The sequence below is a fragment of the Callithrix jacchus genome, chromosome 5 (assembly GCF_049354715.1).
Source record: "Callithrix jacchus isolate 240 chromosome 5, calJac240_pri, whole genome shotgun sequence".
NCBI classification, from domain to species: Eukaryota; Metazoa; Chordata; class Mammalia; order Primates; family Cebidae; genus Callithrix; species Callithrix jacchus.
The window spans coordinates 74640909-74656152 of NC_133506.1; the positions used below are offsets into that span (position 1 = coordinate 74640909).

At 48.3% G+C, this 15244-nt stretch overlaps 1 protein-coding gene and 1 non-coding gene across 3 annotated transcripts; both read right to left on the minus strand.

The window, feature by feature from the left end:
• Nucleotides 1–11443: 11443 nt before the first annotated feature.
• Nucleotides 11444–11575, minus strand: LOC118154331 (U8 small nucleolar RNA). Its single transcript, XR_004744199.1, has one exon. It is a non-coding gene; the product is annotated as a U8 small nucleolar RNA (small nucleolar RNA).
• Nucleotides 11576–11988: 413 nt separating this feature from the next.
• TMEM107 (transmembrane protein 107) lies at nt 11989–14629 on the minus strand. 2 transcript variants are annotated; one of them, XM_003732894.6, is made up of 5 exons: nt 14418–14629; nt 14174–14241; nt 13973–14073; nt 12476–12551; nt 11989–12233 (listed from the first exon to the last, which is right to left on the minus strand). In XM_003732894.6, exons 1-5 carry the CDS (start codon nt 14502–14504, stop codon nt 12164–12166), a joined length of 402 nt encoding a protein of 133 aa, XP_003732942.1. In that variant the 5' UTR covers nt 14505–14629; the 3' UTR covers nt 11989–12163. The 2 variants fall into 2 exon arrangements, with proteins under 2 accessions (XP_003732942.1, XP_002747980.1); XM_002747934.7 differs by having other exon boundaries at nt 12455–12551.
• Nucleotides 14630–15244: the final 615 nt, after the last annotated feature.

The following is a 15244-nucleotide window of genomic DNA, read 5'->3' on the forward strand; positions in this document are numbered from 1 at the left end:
ACGGGACCTGGGCCAAACAAAAACAAAAAAAGCCTTTTTCTCTCATTTTTTTCTCTTTAATAATAGGCACAGGGAGAACAGGTTACAGGGTGCTACTTTACATGCGTATTCACCTCGCAGGTGTGACCTTGGACAGTTGCCCTCCTCTCTCTGGACCCCAAATATATTGCACATGTAGGTACTAAATTCCTATTTTTTAAATGGCTTGATGTGGATATCGTGGTAGGAGATCACCTACCGCTGATCCATCTGGGGCTGGTCTCCATTAGGACCTCTAGGTGCACCCAGCAGCTGTACACACTCCCACCAGCTTGTTCGAGAAGATGGGACCAGGGAAGCTGTCGCTCTGGTAGAGTGCAGGGTGTCAAAAGCAAGCCTCAAGGGTGCAGGAGGCATTTTAGGAGAGGCCCTTTGGCCCTGGGGTGGGGGTGCTTGCTACATCCCTGGAAGGGGAAGGGAGGCTAGTGGCCTTGATCTCTAAGATAAACAGGAGCCAGCTTCTTCCCTCCCCTACTCCGGCTTCCCAGGGCCTCTGGGTGTGAGATCTTCCCCCACTGCAGTGCCCCACCCCCTCCCCACAGAAGCCCTGGCACTGGCTCTGTCACCAGAGGTGTCATTTCCCAGCTGTCTGGGGGAGGTGAGTGAGCAGGGAATATGTGTGCTGGGTGTGGGAACTGAGTCCAATCTAAGGAAGATCCTCTTGGCTTCCTCCTCCTCAGAGGAGCAGCCAAGTCCCTGGTCCTTGTGCACTGATGGTCCTCGGTGGCTCAGCCTATGTGATGCAAAAGAGAAGAGCAGCTTCCACGGGGGTCTCAGATCATGCTATGGAATGCTGGGTCCTGCTTTTTGGTCTTGAAACGATTCTGCTTTCTAGACAGAGAACAAAGATGCCAAATTCCAGCCTTTTAAGTTCAAAAGCCTCAGTGTCTGCCTGGGTATAAATAAGGCAGGGAGGATTGGAAGAGGCAGGCACAGGAAGCACCCCTTTCCCAAGTTGGACGTGCTGCACTTACCCGGGAGCCTAGTGCAGGGCCAGACAAGGCATTTGACCCTGGTTTGGGGGTGATGTGGAAGGGACAGAGCCCCAGATACATTGTCAAGGCCAGGGGACGTGCTACTGCTGTTGGATCGTGGGGGTGGCGGCAGCAGAATAGAAACTAGGGCACGTGTGACCCATGGAGATGAGGGGGCTAGGAGGATTCATCTGAGAGAGGACTCTCACCTAGCAGCCCCTCCCCAGCCCACCCCACCTAGGCTGTGGCTCAGAGGAACTCCCCAAATTTAGATCAATGGTGGAGGTGAGAGGAGTGGGATAACTGAGTTCACCTGGAGGTGAGTGAATGTTTTCTGCAAGATGGTAGAATGGAGACCCAAATAGAGGTAAGTTGAAGGATAGGAAAATAATGTATTTGCATAACTCAGATTTGGCTTCTATATGTACCAGCTGCGGGAATAGGCCGACGAATGTCTAGGGCACACCCCCAAGATTCATTCAAAGGATGTAGGAGGGGCTCAAGGTGATTGTGATGTAGGCAACAGAGACCACACTTTCATAACGGCTTTTATTTTTATTTATTTATTTTTGAGATGGAGTTTCACTCTTGTCACCCCAGCTGGAGTGCAATGGTGTGATCTCGGGCTCACTGCAACCTTCACCTCCCGGGTTCCAGCAATTCTCCTGCCTCAGCCTCTCCAGTAGTTGGGATAACAGGTGCCTGCCACCATGCCCAGTTTTGTTTGTTTAGTAGAGGTGGGATTTCACCATGTTGTCCAGGCTGGTCTTGAACTCCTGACCTCAGGTGATCTGCCCACCTTGGCCTCCCAAAGTGCTGGACAGGTGTGGACCACCACGCCTGGCCTATTTTTTATTTTTTAATTTTTTTTCTCTTCAGACAATTACTGGTTTAGAAGTTGGGATGAAAGGAGGCTGGGTCATTCCCACACTGACTCATGAACTAGCTCCATCCACATGAGTCAAACCTGACTGAATTTATAATTAATTTCAGAGTCCTCATGTGTCCCTCAATGCAGCTTGTGAAGTAAAGTCCTTATAATGAAGAACAGAAAGGCCAGTCCTCACCATTGCAATCAGCTCTGACATCTGCTGAGCCCCCCTCCCCAGGCCAGAAGGTTCTCACAGCTGCCTGTCTAGCTCTGGGCTCCTGAAAGGAGGGGACACTCCAGGTACCCACCGTGCGCCAGACACTTGGCATGGATTGCCATGCGTGTGCTCAATTCATTTTTTGTTTATTTTTTTTTGAGACACAGTCTCACTCTGTCATCCAGACTGGAGTGCAGTGGCTCAATCTTGGCTGACTGCAACCTTCTCCCGTGTCAAGAGATTCTCCTGCCTCAGCCTACCGAATCCCTGGGATTACAAGCATCCGCCACCATGGCTGGCTTTTTCTTTTTCTTTTGTCATCCCACTTCCCCACCCCCCCCTTTTTTTTTAATGAGATGGAGTCTTGGCATGGTCTCAGCTAACTGCCACCTCTGCCTCCCAGGTTCAAGCGATTCTCCTGCCTCAGCTGGGATTACAGGCACCCACCACCATGCCCAGCTAATTTTTGAATTTTTAGTAGAGACGGGGTTTTACCATGTTGGGCAGGCTGGTCTGGAACTCCTGACCTCGTGATCCACTCGCCTTGACCTCCCAAAGTGGTGGGATTACAGGTGTGAGCCACGACGTTCTTCTAGCTGGCTAATTTTGGTATTTTTAGTAGACACAGGGTTTCACCATATTGTCCAGGCTGGTCTCCTGACCTCAGGTGATCTGCCCACCTTGGCCTCCCGAAGTGCTGGGGTTACAGGCCACCCCCTCACCCGGGCTTTTAATTATTTTTTTGAGACGGTCTCCCTCTGTCACCCAAGCTGGAATGCAGTGGCACGAGCTTGGCTCCCTGCAGGCTCTGCCTTCGGGATTCCAGTGATTCTCATGCCTCAGCCTACCAACTAGCTGGGATTACAGGCATGAGCCACCATGCCTGGCTAATTTTTGTTTGTATTTTTAGGGTTTCACTATGTTGGCCCGTCTGGTCTCAAACTCCGGACCTCAGGTGATCCACTGGCCTTGGCCTCCCAAAGTGCTGAGATTACAAGCGTGAGCCACTGCACCCAGCCTCAATTCGTTTCTTAATCATGTAAACCTGGCTGCATGCTCCTCATAAAATGTTAAAACATTAAACATAGAGGCCAGGCACCGTGGCTCACTCCTATAATCCCAGTACTTTGGGAAGTCAAAGCAGCAGATCACCTGAGGTCAGGAGTTTGGGACCAGCCTGGCCAACATGGAGAAACCCTGTCTCTATTAAAAATATAAAACTTAGCCAGGCGTGGTGATGGGCACCTGTAATCCCAGCTACTCAGGAGGCTGAGGCCTGAGAATCACTTGAACCCGGGAGGTGGAGGTTGCAGTGAGCCGAACCACTGCACTCCAGCCTAGGTGACAGAGCAAGACTCCATCTAAAAAAAATAAGTGAATAAAAATTAATCAGGTCAGGCTGGCCAGATGCAGTGGTTCACGCCTATAAATCCCAGCACTTTGGGAGGCTGAGACAGGAGAATCGCTTGAACCCAGGAGGCGGAGGTTGCAGTGAGCCGAGATCACACCACTGCCCTCCAGCCTGGCAACAGAGTGAGACTCCATCTCAAAAAGAAAATAATGATAAATAAAAGTAAATAAATAATAAAACATTAAATATAAAGCTAAAGTTCCTTTGGCCACCTACCTTTCAACTCATTTGTCTTTTTTTGTTTTGCCTGTTTTACTTTCTAGAAGGTTTCAAGTGCCCTCCTTTTTGGGGGGAGAAAAAGAGCTTTTTGTTATATTTATTTTGTTTTCAATCCAGAATGCAATATCTTCTCCATATATCTGAGAGTAATAATTATTAAAAATAGGTAATATTTATATTGAAAAATTCAAAAGGTATGAAAGGTCAGTGAGCCCTTGTTCTGAACTGTCTAGTACCCCCACCTGTCACAGTTCCTGTCTCTAGTCTTGTAAATTCTCCAGACATAGTTGGTGTATACACGAACATATACATAGCGACTTCTTATTTTATTTATTTATTTTGAGATGTAGTCTCGCTGTGGCCCAGGCTGGAGTGCAGTGGCACAATCTCGGCTCACTGCATCCTCTGCCTCCCAGGTTCAAGCGATTCTCCTGCCTCAGCCTGGCAGTAGTTGGGATTACAGGTGCATGCCACCATGCCTGGCTAATTTTGTTGTTGTTGTTGTTATGTAATGTTGGTCTGTCGCCCAGGCTGGAGTGCAGTGGCATGATTTCGGCTCACTGCAACCTCTGCCTTCCAGAGTCAAGTGATTCTCCTGCCTCAACCTCCCGAGTAGCTGGGACTACAGGTGTGCACCATGACACACAGCTAATTTTTGCATTTTTAGTAGAGATGGAGTCTCACCATGTTGGCCAGGCTGTTTGTAAGCTCCTGACCTCAAGTGATCTGCCCGTCTGGGCTCCCAAAGTGCTGAGATTACAGGCATGAGCCAGTGCACCCAGCCAAGAATGTGTCTCTTTTTGTATTAAAGCATAATATAAACATGTACAACACATAAAGTGGTATCTTTTTAATATGTGCAGTTCTCTCTGAAAAAGCACCAAGCACAGTGCCAGCAACAAGGCAGGCAAATGAATAATGAACGATGGTGAGAGCATAGGAGGCAGATAGACTGCTAATGGGAAGGATGGGTTTGGGCAGGGCCTATGTGCCCAGTGTTCTGTAAGGACAGTCCTAGTTGCGCTGGTGAAGCACTGATCACTTGTTACTGGTTTGACCAGGGAACCAGCTCCTGTCACAGCAACAGAGCAGGCCCAGGCCCTGGCCACTGGAAAGCAGGGCAGTGTGGGTGGTGGGGGTACCACATGACAGAGCCCTATATGGGTGGGAGAAGACACAGGCAGATTAGAGTCTTCTGGGATTGGATGCCTGGAAGGATTCCTGGTTCCAGTCCCTCACTCTCCAACCCTCCATTCATTAGAGATTCACTGGGTTTAATAAGCTCCTTTTGGCCGGGTGTGGTGGCTTATGCCTGTAATCCCAATACTTTGGGAGGCCAAGGTGGGCAGATCACCAGAGGTCGGGAGGTCTAGACCACCCTGACCAAGATGGAGAAACCCAACCTCTACTAAAAATACAAAATTAGCCGGGCATGGTGACATATGCCTGTAACCCCAGTTCCTCAGGAGGCTGAGGCAGAAGAATCACTTGAACCCGGGAGGTAGAGGTTGCGGTAAGCCTAGATTGTGCCACTGCAGTCCAGCCTGGGCAACAAGAGTGAAACTGTCTCAAACAAACAAAAAACAAGCTCCTTTTGTTTTGAAAGGGGGAGGAATGCCCCTCCAGACAGAGAGGTTGTCAAGAAGCCACATCTTCCTTTTTTGGGGGGCGACTGAGTCTCACTCTGGTGGGAGTGCAGTGGTGCAATCTCGGCTCACCGCAACTTCTGCCTCCGAGTTCAAGCAATTCTCCTGCCTCAGCCTCCTGAGTAGCTGGGATTATGGGTGCCTGCCATTAAGCCCAGCTAATTTTTGTATTTTTAGTAGAGACGGGGTTTCATCATGTTGGCCAGGCTGGTATCAAACTCCTGGCCTCAGGTGATCCGCCCACCTCGGCCTCCTAAAATGCCGGGATTACAGATACTGTACCCACCTGACATCTTCCTTATTACCTTCCATATTACATGCCAAGCCTAGGACCTGGCTCTGGTGTTCAATAAACATTTGTTGAACTGAGTCAACTCATTTGGCCTAACAGCCAGGAGACTTGGGTTCAAGTCCAAGTCTGGTCAAGTCCAGAGCTCTCCCACTCTGCACGGTGTCCTGGAGCAAACGCCTTTCTCCTGGGGCCTCATTTTTCTCATTTGTTAAGTGAGGGCTCTTTCAGTCTACAATGCCAGCTATTGTGCCGATATCAGAAGCTACAATCATAAACACAAAATGGATTATTAAAACAGCATGATCTTTGCTGTAATGGACTTAATGACCAAGAGACTTGCCAACCCTCCTCAAACAGATTAAACCAAAAGAAAGAATCTTGTAATTAGAACATAGCTAGAATCAGCAGGATCCAGGTACTCAAAAGATGTCACCTGGAATCTATTTCTCTGTTCTTCAACTATGCTTGCCTCTGGCATAGCTTCATTTCCACACAAGCAACTGAAACAGCTACAGGTTCACATTTGTTTAAAATGTTATAGTTTTATATATATTTATATCTATTTTATAGAGATGAGGGTCTCACCATGTTTCCTGGACTGGTCCCAAACTCCTGGCCTCAAGTGCTGGGATTACAGGTGTGAGCCACCAGCCTTGGCTTCCCAAAGTGCTGGGATTACAGGTGAGAGCCACCATGCCTGGACCCAAAAATGTTACAGTTTTAAAATTTTTATTTATTATTCAGAGACATGGTCTCACTGTGTCACCCGGGAGGGAGTGCAGTGACACAATCAAAGCTCACTTCAACCTTGAACTCCTGAGATCAAGTGATCCTCCCAAATAGCTGGAACCACAGGCACACACCACCAAATCTACATCCGGCTAATCTTTAAAATTTTGTTGTAGAGATGGGGGTTTCACTATGTTGCCTAGGCTGGTCTCACACTCCTGGGCTCAAACAATCCTCCTGCCTTGGCTTCCCAAAATTCTGGGATTATAAGTGTGAGCCACTACACCCAACCTTGTATATTTAAAAACACACATACACACTACTTATGTTCAAAATTTCAAAAATTCAAAAGAGCATATGGAGAAAATTTCTTCCCTACCCTGTATCCCAGCCACTCAGTCTGCTTTCTCACAACAGCCAATACTCCTGGTTGCCTATGCCCCCTATCAGAGATGGTCCATGCATATGTAAGCAATCATCTGTGTAGTTACACCAATGGAAGCAAACTACATGCACTTTTTTATACCTTGCTTTTGTCATTTAATGTATCTTGTACATTGTTCCATTATAATGCATAGAATCCACTTTCTTCTGGTTGCATAGTATTCCATAGTATGGATGTATCATAATGTAACCAGTCCCCTACTGACAGACATTCAGGTTGTTTCTAGCCTTTTCCCAGTACAAGCAAAGCTGCAAAAAATAACCCACACATTCCCCTTTCACCTGTGTGCAAAAATATGTAAGGCTAATTCTTAGACAGGAAAATACTCTCCAGGTGTGGTGGCTCACACCTGTATTCCCAGCCTCTTGGGAAGCTGAGGTTCTTGGGTCACTTGAGCCCAGGATTTCTAAGGCTTCAGTGAGCCATGATCGTGCCATTGCACTCCAGCCTGGGCAACAAGAATGAAACTCCATCTCAAAAAAAAATTAGCCCTTTCTCTGCAATATGAATTAAAAATATTTCCCCTAGATTATCATCTATTGTTTGACATTTGCTTATGATTTTTTAAACTATGAATAGTTTAAACATTTTAATATATGTGTGTGAGTGTTTTCATTTATGCCTTCAGTGTTTTATTACCATACTCTGAGACTTTGAGACAAGCCTGAGTAACAAAGTGAGACCTTGCCTCTATAAAAAAGTTAAAAAATTAGCAGGGCATGTTTTCACCCACCTGTGGTCCAAGCTACTCTGGTGGGAGGATTGCTTGAGCCCAGGGTCAAGGCTGCAGTGAGCTGTGATGGCAACACTGCACTCCAACCTGGGTGACAGAGTAAGATCTTGCCTCAGAACAAAACAGGCCAGGCATGATGGCTCACGCCCGTAATCCCACCACTTTGGGAGGCTAGGGCAGGCAGATCATGAGGTCAAGAGAGCGAAACCATCCTGGCCAACCTGATAAAACCCTGTCTCTACTAAAAATACAAAAATTAGCTGGGTGTGGTGGCAGGGGCCTGTAGTCCCAGCTACTCAGGAGGCTGAGGCAGGAGAATTGCTTGATTAAACCTGGGAGGTGGAGGCTGCAGTCAGCTGAGATCATGCCACCACACTCCAGCCTGGCAACAGAGCCAGACTCCATCTCAAAAAAAAAAAAAAAAAAAAAAACGCCATCAAAATTTAGCAGGTAGTGGTGGTGTATGCCTGTAGTCCCAGCTACTAGGGAGGCTGAGGTGGGAGGATTGCTTGAGTCTGGGGCAGTCAAGGCTACAGTGAGCTATAATCATGCCACTGCACTCCAGCCTGAGTGATGGAGCAAGACACTGTCTCAAAAATAATAATAGGGCTGAGCAAGGTGGCTCACGTTTGGGAGACTGAGGTGGGCAGATCATCTGAGGTCAGTAGTTCGAGACCAACCTGGCCAACATGGTGAAACCCCATCTCTTCTACAAATACAAAAATTAGCCAGGTATGGTGGTGTCCATCTAAAAAATAAATAAATAAAACAAACAAATAAATAAATATAAAAATAATAAAAACTCCGAAAAAGTTTTAAAAAGTATCTTCCCTATTCTAAATTTATTTATTTTATTTGTGTGTGTGTGTGTGTGTGTGTCCGTGTGTGTGTATAACAGAGTCTCACTCTGTCACCAGGCTGGAGTGCAGTGGCACGATCTCAGCTCAGTGCAACCTCCACCACCTGGGTTCAAGGGATTCTCGTGCCTCAGCCTCTCAAGTACCTGGGATTATAGGTGCCCACCATCACACCCGGCTAATGTCTGTATTTTTAGTAGAGACAGAATTTCACCATGTTGGCCAGGCTGGTCTTGAACTCCTGATCTCATGATCCTTCCGCCTCGGACTCTGAAAGTGCTGGGATTACAAGTGGGAGCCCACTGCACCCAGCCCAAATTTATTTTTAAAAATTCCCCAAGAGGGCATATTACTTCTGTAGCATTCTTGGCAAAAATGCATAACTTCGGCCGGTTGCGGTGGCTCACGCTTGTAATCCCAGCACTTTGGGAGGCCGAGGCGGGTGGATCATGAGGTCAAGAGGTCGAGACCATCCTGGTCAACATGGTGAAACCCCGTCTCTACTAAAAATACAAAAAATTAGCTGGGCATGGTGGCGCATGCCTGTAATCCCAGCTACTCAGGAGGCTGAGGTAGAATTGCCTGAACCCAGGAGGCAGAGGTTGCAGTGAGCGGAGATCTCGCCATTGCACTCCAGCCTGGGTAACAAGAGTGAAACTCCGTCTCAAAAAAAAGAAAAAAAAAAAAAGGATGGATGCTGAACAGGCAAAAACAGCAGCTGTCCACCATGATGGGAGAATCCCAAGAGCCAAATCAACTGAGGGAAAAGGCACTGAGCAGAGAGAGAGGCAGAGAGCAGTTACCACACTCCTGACACTCTGCTACCCTTTTATCCCAACAGATAGCTGGATTGTCTCAGTTAATTCTCTCAGTGATCCCATGAGATATTGTTGTGAACTGATCTGAGCCAATCTTTCCCTTTGGTGGGTATAAATAGCCTTTCCCCACCACCTGGAAGAAGCTGGAAATGCAGGAGAATTCTGCTACACATACAGGAATCTACTACAGAAAATTAGCAAGAGGTTCAAAATGGTTCATACAGCCTTGATGAAGTACCTGACCCTTTCAGGAAAAGATCACCTGAGGCTGATGCAGCATTACCCCAGAGACAAACTTGTTACTCACATAAAAAATGTGAGTGTGGCCAGGCGCTGTGGGTCATGCCTGTAATCCTAGCACTTTGGGAGGCCGAGGCGGGTGGATCACAAGACCAGCCTGGCCAAGATGGTGAAACTCCATCTCTACTAAAAATACAAAAATTAGCAAGGCACAGTGGCAGGTGCCTGTAATCCCAGCTACTTGGGAGGATGAGGCAGGAGAATCGCTTGAACCTGGGAAGTGCAGTTTGCAGATCACGCCACTGCACTCCAGCCTGGGCGACAGAGCAAGACTCTCTCAAAAAAAAAAAAAAAAAAAAAAAAAAAGTGTGAGTGTGGATGAGGGAACTGAGGCAGAGAGGGAAAGGGGAAAGTGACCTCCTGCCCATCACACAACCAAGAACAGAAAAAAACCGCACTTGGACCCGGCAGGCTGTCTGGCTGCAGAGCTTGTTGCTGTAGTCCTTGCCCTGGGTTAGGGCTCACATCAGCAAGCTGGAATCTGGAAACCAGCAGCATCTAGTTGATGTCTGAAAACAAGAAGTAAATGAAGTCACCCGAGGAGTAGTGATCACCAGCACTTATGGGGCAAGCAGAGGAGACAACCCAGTATTATGTCCCCAGTAACTGACATACTGCAGGTACTAAGTATTTATTGAATGAATGTGAGAAGGAACAACCAGAACAGTGGTAGGCAAACCAGGGAAACCATTGTTCCAAAACTAAGGAAGCAAAAAGTACAAAAGAGGGGAGTGGGCCAGGTGCGGTGGCCTCATGCCTGTAATCCTAGCACTTTGGGAGGCCTAGCAGGGAGGATGGCTTGAGCCCAGGAGTTTGGGATCAGCCTGGGCAACAGTGAGAACCTGTCTCTACAGAAAATTTTAGAACTTAACTGGGCATGGTGGTGCTCACCTGCCATCCCAGCTACTCGGGAGGCTAAGGCAGGAGGATCATCTGAGCCTGGGAGTTCAAGGCTGCAGTGAACCATAATCCTACCACTGCACTCTATCCTGGGTAACAGAGTGGGAATGTTTAAAAAAAAAAGAGGGAGGGTGGTCAACATACTATATGCTGAAGAGAGGCCAAGCTCAAGTCTGAGAAGTGAGTCTGGATTTAGGAATGAGAAGTCATTGGTGACAAGCAGTTCCTTGGGGGTGTACCGGTAGATGTTTAACAAACGACTCTCCAAAAACAAATATATCTATGTATATACATAACTGTATGATAAATTGTACTGGTATAAAGTATGGAAAGCAAAAAATTTACAAATAAAAAGGCCAGAAGCAGTGGCTCATGCCTGTAATCCCTGTACTTTGGGAGGCGGAGAGGGGCAGATCACCTGAGGTCGGGAGTTCATGACCAGCCAGCCTGGCCAACGTGGTGAAACTCTGTCTCTACTTAAAAAAAAAAAAGAAAGAAAATAGCGAGGCATCGTGGCACCTGCCTGTAATCCAAGCCACCTGGGAGAATCCATTGAATTCAGGAGGCTGAGGTTTCAGGGAGCGGTGCACTCCAGCCTTCACGGCAGAGCGAGACTCTGCCTCAAAAGCAGGGGTGGAGGAGAGGAAAGCAAGCAAGCAAAACAGTTTCTCTTAAGTATTGCTTTTGCACATCCTAAGGGAAATCACCCATGTATGCACAACATTACGGTTAGCAATGTGCAGTGTTTCCTAAGACGAGGTAAGCGTCAAAGGATAAAGAAAAATAGAAGTCCGTTTTGTATTACCGAAACTCCTTAATTCCAGAAAGAAATTTCTTAATAACAGAGAGCCACATCACAATTTTCAAGAACAGACAAACCTGAGCGACACCACACAACAATCAAAAAACCGCTAGCCACAACACTCCAAGAGTTATTTTAGTTCTAATATTTAACACGAAACAACGAAAAAAAAAAAAGATCGTCAGGAGAATTCAGATAGGAGTAACCAGGGTGTTGTAAGTCCCGATTACGCAGAGACGTTAATCACGTTTCATGCACCTCCAATCATCATGTTTTATCTGTCCTCCGAAGAGGAACAGGTAAGGATTATCCCACCTGACGATATCTTAATAAACGGCGGATATTCCGGACTCAGTGAAAGAGATTCCGTTAAAAGCTAGGGTGAGTATACAACGCGTCGGTACGAGCCACCTTGCTATTTAACATCCTTCCAATTGTATTGCTATATTTGCTTTCATCTCTTTTAAAATAATTTTTTTCATTCAGCTGAGAAAAGGAATAAATTATTTCTTCCCAGAATGCTCCAATCATTTACGTGCTGGACGTTCTAACTGTATGCACTTTTATTTACATATCCCCGCCCACTTCCTTCCCCCAGACGTCTACCGTAATAACCAAAATAGAAGCGATATCAAGTATCTTACGGTCTGCAGGACTAGAAAACAGCGTAGTTGTTTTTTTCTTCAATAGTTAAGCCATCCCAATTGTCCCCTGAAAACTATATAACTCTTGATCTTACTACAAAACATATTTTATTACAAAACACTAAATACAATGCTGATAATCCCATACATCCAACACATATCCTCTAGCAGAAGCAGTTTCCAAGGGGAAGACTGAAGCCTATGCCTTTCTTCTTCCAGGAATACGAAGCGGCCTCCCATGTAGCCTTCGACCATCAGGAAGGTGATCAGAAAGGTTTCTTTTTCAGCCCAAAGATGGCGATGAATAAAGCCATTTCAGTGACAGCTGGAAGGGCACTACCGAAGCAGGTGGTAGATTCAGAAATCCTTTCAATATAAATATGCAAATCTCCAAACTAGAGACCCCACCCCTGAAAGTATAGGGCAGGTGGCATGGGGATGGGGGATGAAAAAGACTACAGGATCTCATGCATGGAAGAAGGGACCGGGTGGGGGAAAACTTTCAGATTTAGGGTAAACCTTCCTCCCTCATCCCCAAATATTGGGTGTTACCACACCTGCAGAAGAAAAAAATGTACCAATACGTAGTGCACTCCCAACGCTCAAATATGAAGAAGGACAGGGCCACGGATGCACTACAGTGAGCCCCAATGGCTTGGGAAGGCACCACAGTTAAGGAAAGTCTTTGGATCGACAGATAGTGATGGATCAGAAAACATCAGTGGTGGGGTTGGCATCTGCACTCAGGTTCATCGCTTGCTCCCTCACCATATTGCAAGGGCTAGAGTCAGCAGCCCTGACTTCTGAATTGTAGGATGGTCATATGAGGAGAGACCAGAAGTAACTGCATAGATGGGACCTCAGGCTAGCCTACCCCACATCTAGAGGCCAGCTTGGACCCTTCAGATGAGAGGTAAGAGTAGGCTCTCCTACCATGCCACACAGGAGTGCTGACAGCGAATTGATATGCTCTGCTGGAATCAGCCTCCAGGGTTCTAGCACTCCTGGTTCACAGTTCTCTGACCCACGTGCTTCATTTCCTTTGCCATTTCTGAGTTCCCATTGTGCTTTCTACCTTTTGTTTGTTTGTTTGTTTGTTTGTTTGTTTGAGACAGAGTCTCACTTTGTCACCAGGCACCAGGCTGGAGTGCAGTGGCACAATCTCGGCTCACTGCAACCTCCGCCTCCCGGGTTCAAGCAATTCTCCTGCCTCAGCCTCCTGAGTAGCTGGGACTACAGGCACACGCCACCACGCCCAGCTAATTTTTGAATTTTTAGTAGAGACGGGGTTTCACCATGTTGGCCAGGATGGTCTCAATCTCTTGACCTCGTGATCCACCTGCCTCGGCCTCCCAAAGTGCTGGGATTACAGGCTTGAGCCACCGTGTCCCGCTTGTTTGTTTTTTGACGGAGTCTCACTCTGTTGCCCAGGCTAGAGTGCAGTGGCTCAACCTCGGCTCACTGCAACTTCTGCCTCCCAGGTTCAAGCAATTTTCCTGCCTCAGCCTCCTGAGTAGCTGGGGTTACAGGTGTGCCGTCACCACGCCCGGCTAATTTTTGTATTTTTAGTAGAGAATGGTGTTTCACCATGTTGGTCAGGCTGGTCTCAAACTCATGACTTCAAATGATCCACCTGTCCTGGCCTCCCAAAGTTGCTTGAAATAAAGGCGTGAGCCACCGCGCCCACCCCTCTTTACACACTCCTATAGCACCCTGCTTATCACTGAATTACAGATATGTGTCTGCCTCCTCCTCATGATAAACAAAAAAGGTGAAGTTCTCATTATTACTATTATTTTTGTAGACATAGGGTCTCACTATGATGCCTCAAGCAATCCTCCTGCCTGGGCCTCCCACACTGCTGGGAATACAGACATGAGTCAACGTGCCTGGCCGAAAACTGTTTTACTCTCATTTTGGGATTTTAAGTGCCTAGTAAACAGCAGGATTTAGCACATGTTTGAAGATATCCGAACTGGAGAGATTGGTTACAGCAGACACTATGGTGTCAGGTGGCTGAAGGGAGTCCTGATGGAAATGGTCGTGTGGGAAAGGTGAGCAGGAGGAAAGGATACAGATGAGGCTCTGGGTGCTGTTGAACATGGAGACTCCTAGAAGGAAACCGGCCAGCTCCACTGCAAAGAGGCCCAGAGTGACAGAGAGCGCGGCCACCAGCCTGCAGAAAGGAAGTGGACAGCCTCAGGCCCTTGGACTTCTAAGAACCCTCCACTCCCACCACCTCTCCGTTCTGACCAGCCCATTCCGAGAGAGCTCACTGAATGTCCTGCTTTTCATACTCCTCGGGGGTGAACCTGAGAGGCAGGCAGGCCTGGATGTTGCTGTCCTGGGAGCAGAGCAGAGAGGAAGAGAAGTGAAAAAGGGACGGGCGGCGAGGCAGGCCTGGGGGCGGCGGGGAACGAGAAGACCTAAGTGGGTAAGACACTGGGAGAGGGGCAAGATGGGGCTGGGACCACTCCGAGGTGGGAATAGGGGCGGACGGATGTCAGCCGTGGGTCTTACCCGGGACCAGAATAAGGTGATGACGACCACCAGATGCGCCAGGAGCGTCAGGAAGCGAGAAGGTACGAGCCCTGAGACCCGGCCCATGGCCCTTGGAAACAGGGGCGGCGGTCTCAGAGGCCGGAATTTCAAAGAGAGCGACTCCTGAAGTCTCCCTGCAAGCGGACAAAATCTAGACGAACGCCTCCTTCCCGCCCGCTCAGGCACCGCCCAGTTACCTTGGTAACTCCGTACGCGAACGCGGCGCCGCGTTCTCGAAAAACATCGCGAGAGCAGTATATTCTCAAGCTGCTGCTGGCCTCTTCCGGCTTGCGCAGGTCAGGGCTTCCCCGAATGCCATTCTAACCCAACGTTTGGGTATCCGCGCGTAGCCAAGCCCTTTGTTCCTGAGAGGGTGCGAGGTGGCACGGCCCCGCAGCGCCCGATCTACCCGCCCAGGACCGACGAACGGAAACCGACCTGGGCTAGCCTGGGGGCACCTCGGCTTCCGCAGTTGCCGGGAGCGGCCCCCAGCCCCTTCTACACCGACAATTGTGGATCTCCTGAGGCCGCGCCACCGCCATGCCGGGCTGAGGTCCGGGTCCCCGCCATGCCGAAGACTCAGACACGCTCCCCTTCCCCTCCTCCGTATGCCTTTAGCTTCCCACCAAGCTGGCCTCAGAAACAAGGGTCCCGAACTTGGAGAGGCGGTGTCCCTAGACTGCTCAGCAGTCACAGATTGTCACGGAGCCCCTGGATGTCTGAGGACCCCAGGCCTGAACTTTCCTTGAGGAAGACTGATTTCTCTCAGTCTAACTTTGCTCAGTTTGGTGAGGGATTTGCAGAGT

Coding starts and splice junctions, on each gene's coding strand:
- TMEM107 (XM_002747934.7), bottom strand. CDS start 14,504: ATGGGCCGGGTCTCAGGGCTCGTACCTTCTCGCTTCCTGACGCTCCTG. Junction 14,242..14,417: donor TCACCTTATTCTGGTCCCGG/GTAAGACCCACG, acceptor CTCTGCTCCCAG/GACAGCAACATCCAGGCCTG. Junction 14,074..14,173: donor TATGAAAAGCAGGACATTCA/GTGAGCTCTCTC, acceptor TCCTTTCTGCAG/GCTGGTGGCCGCGCTCTCTG.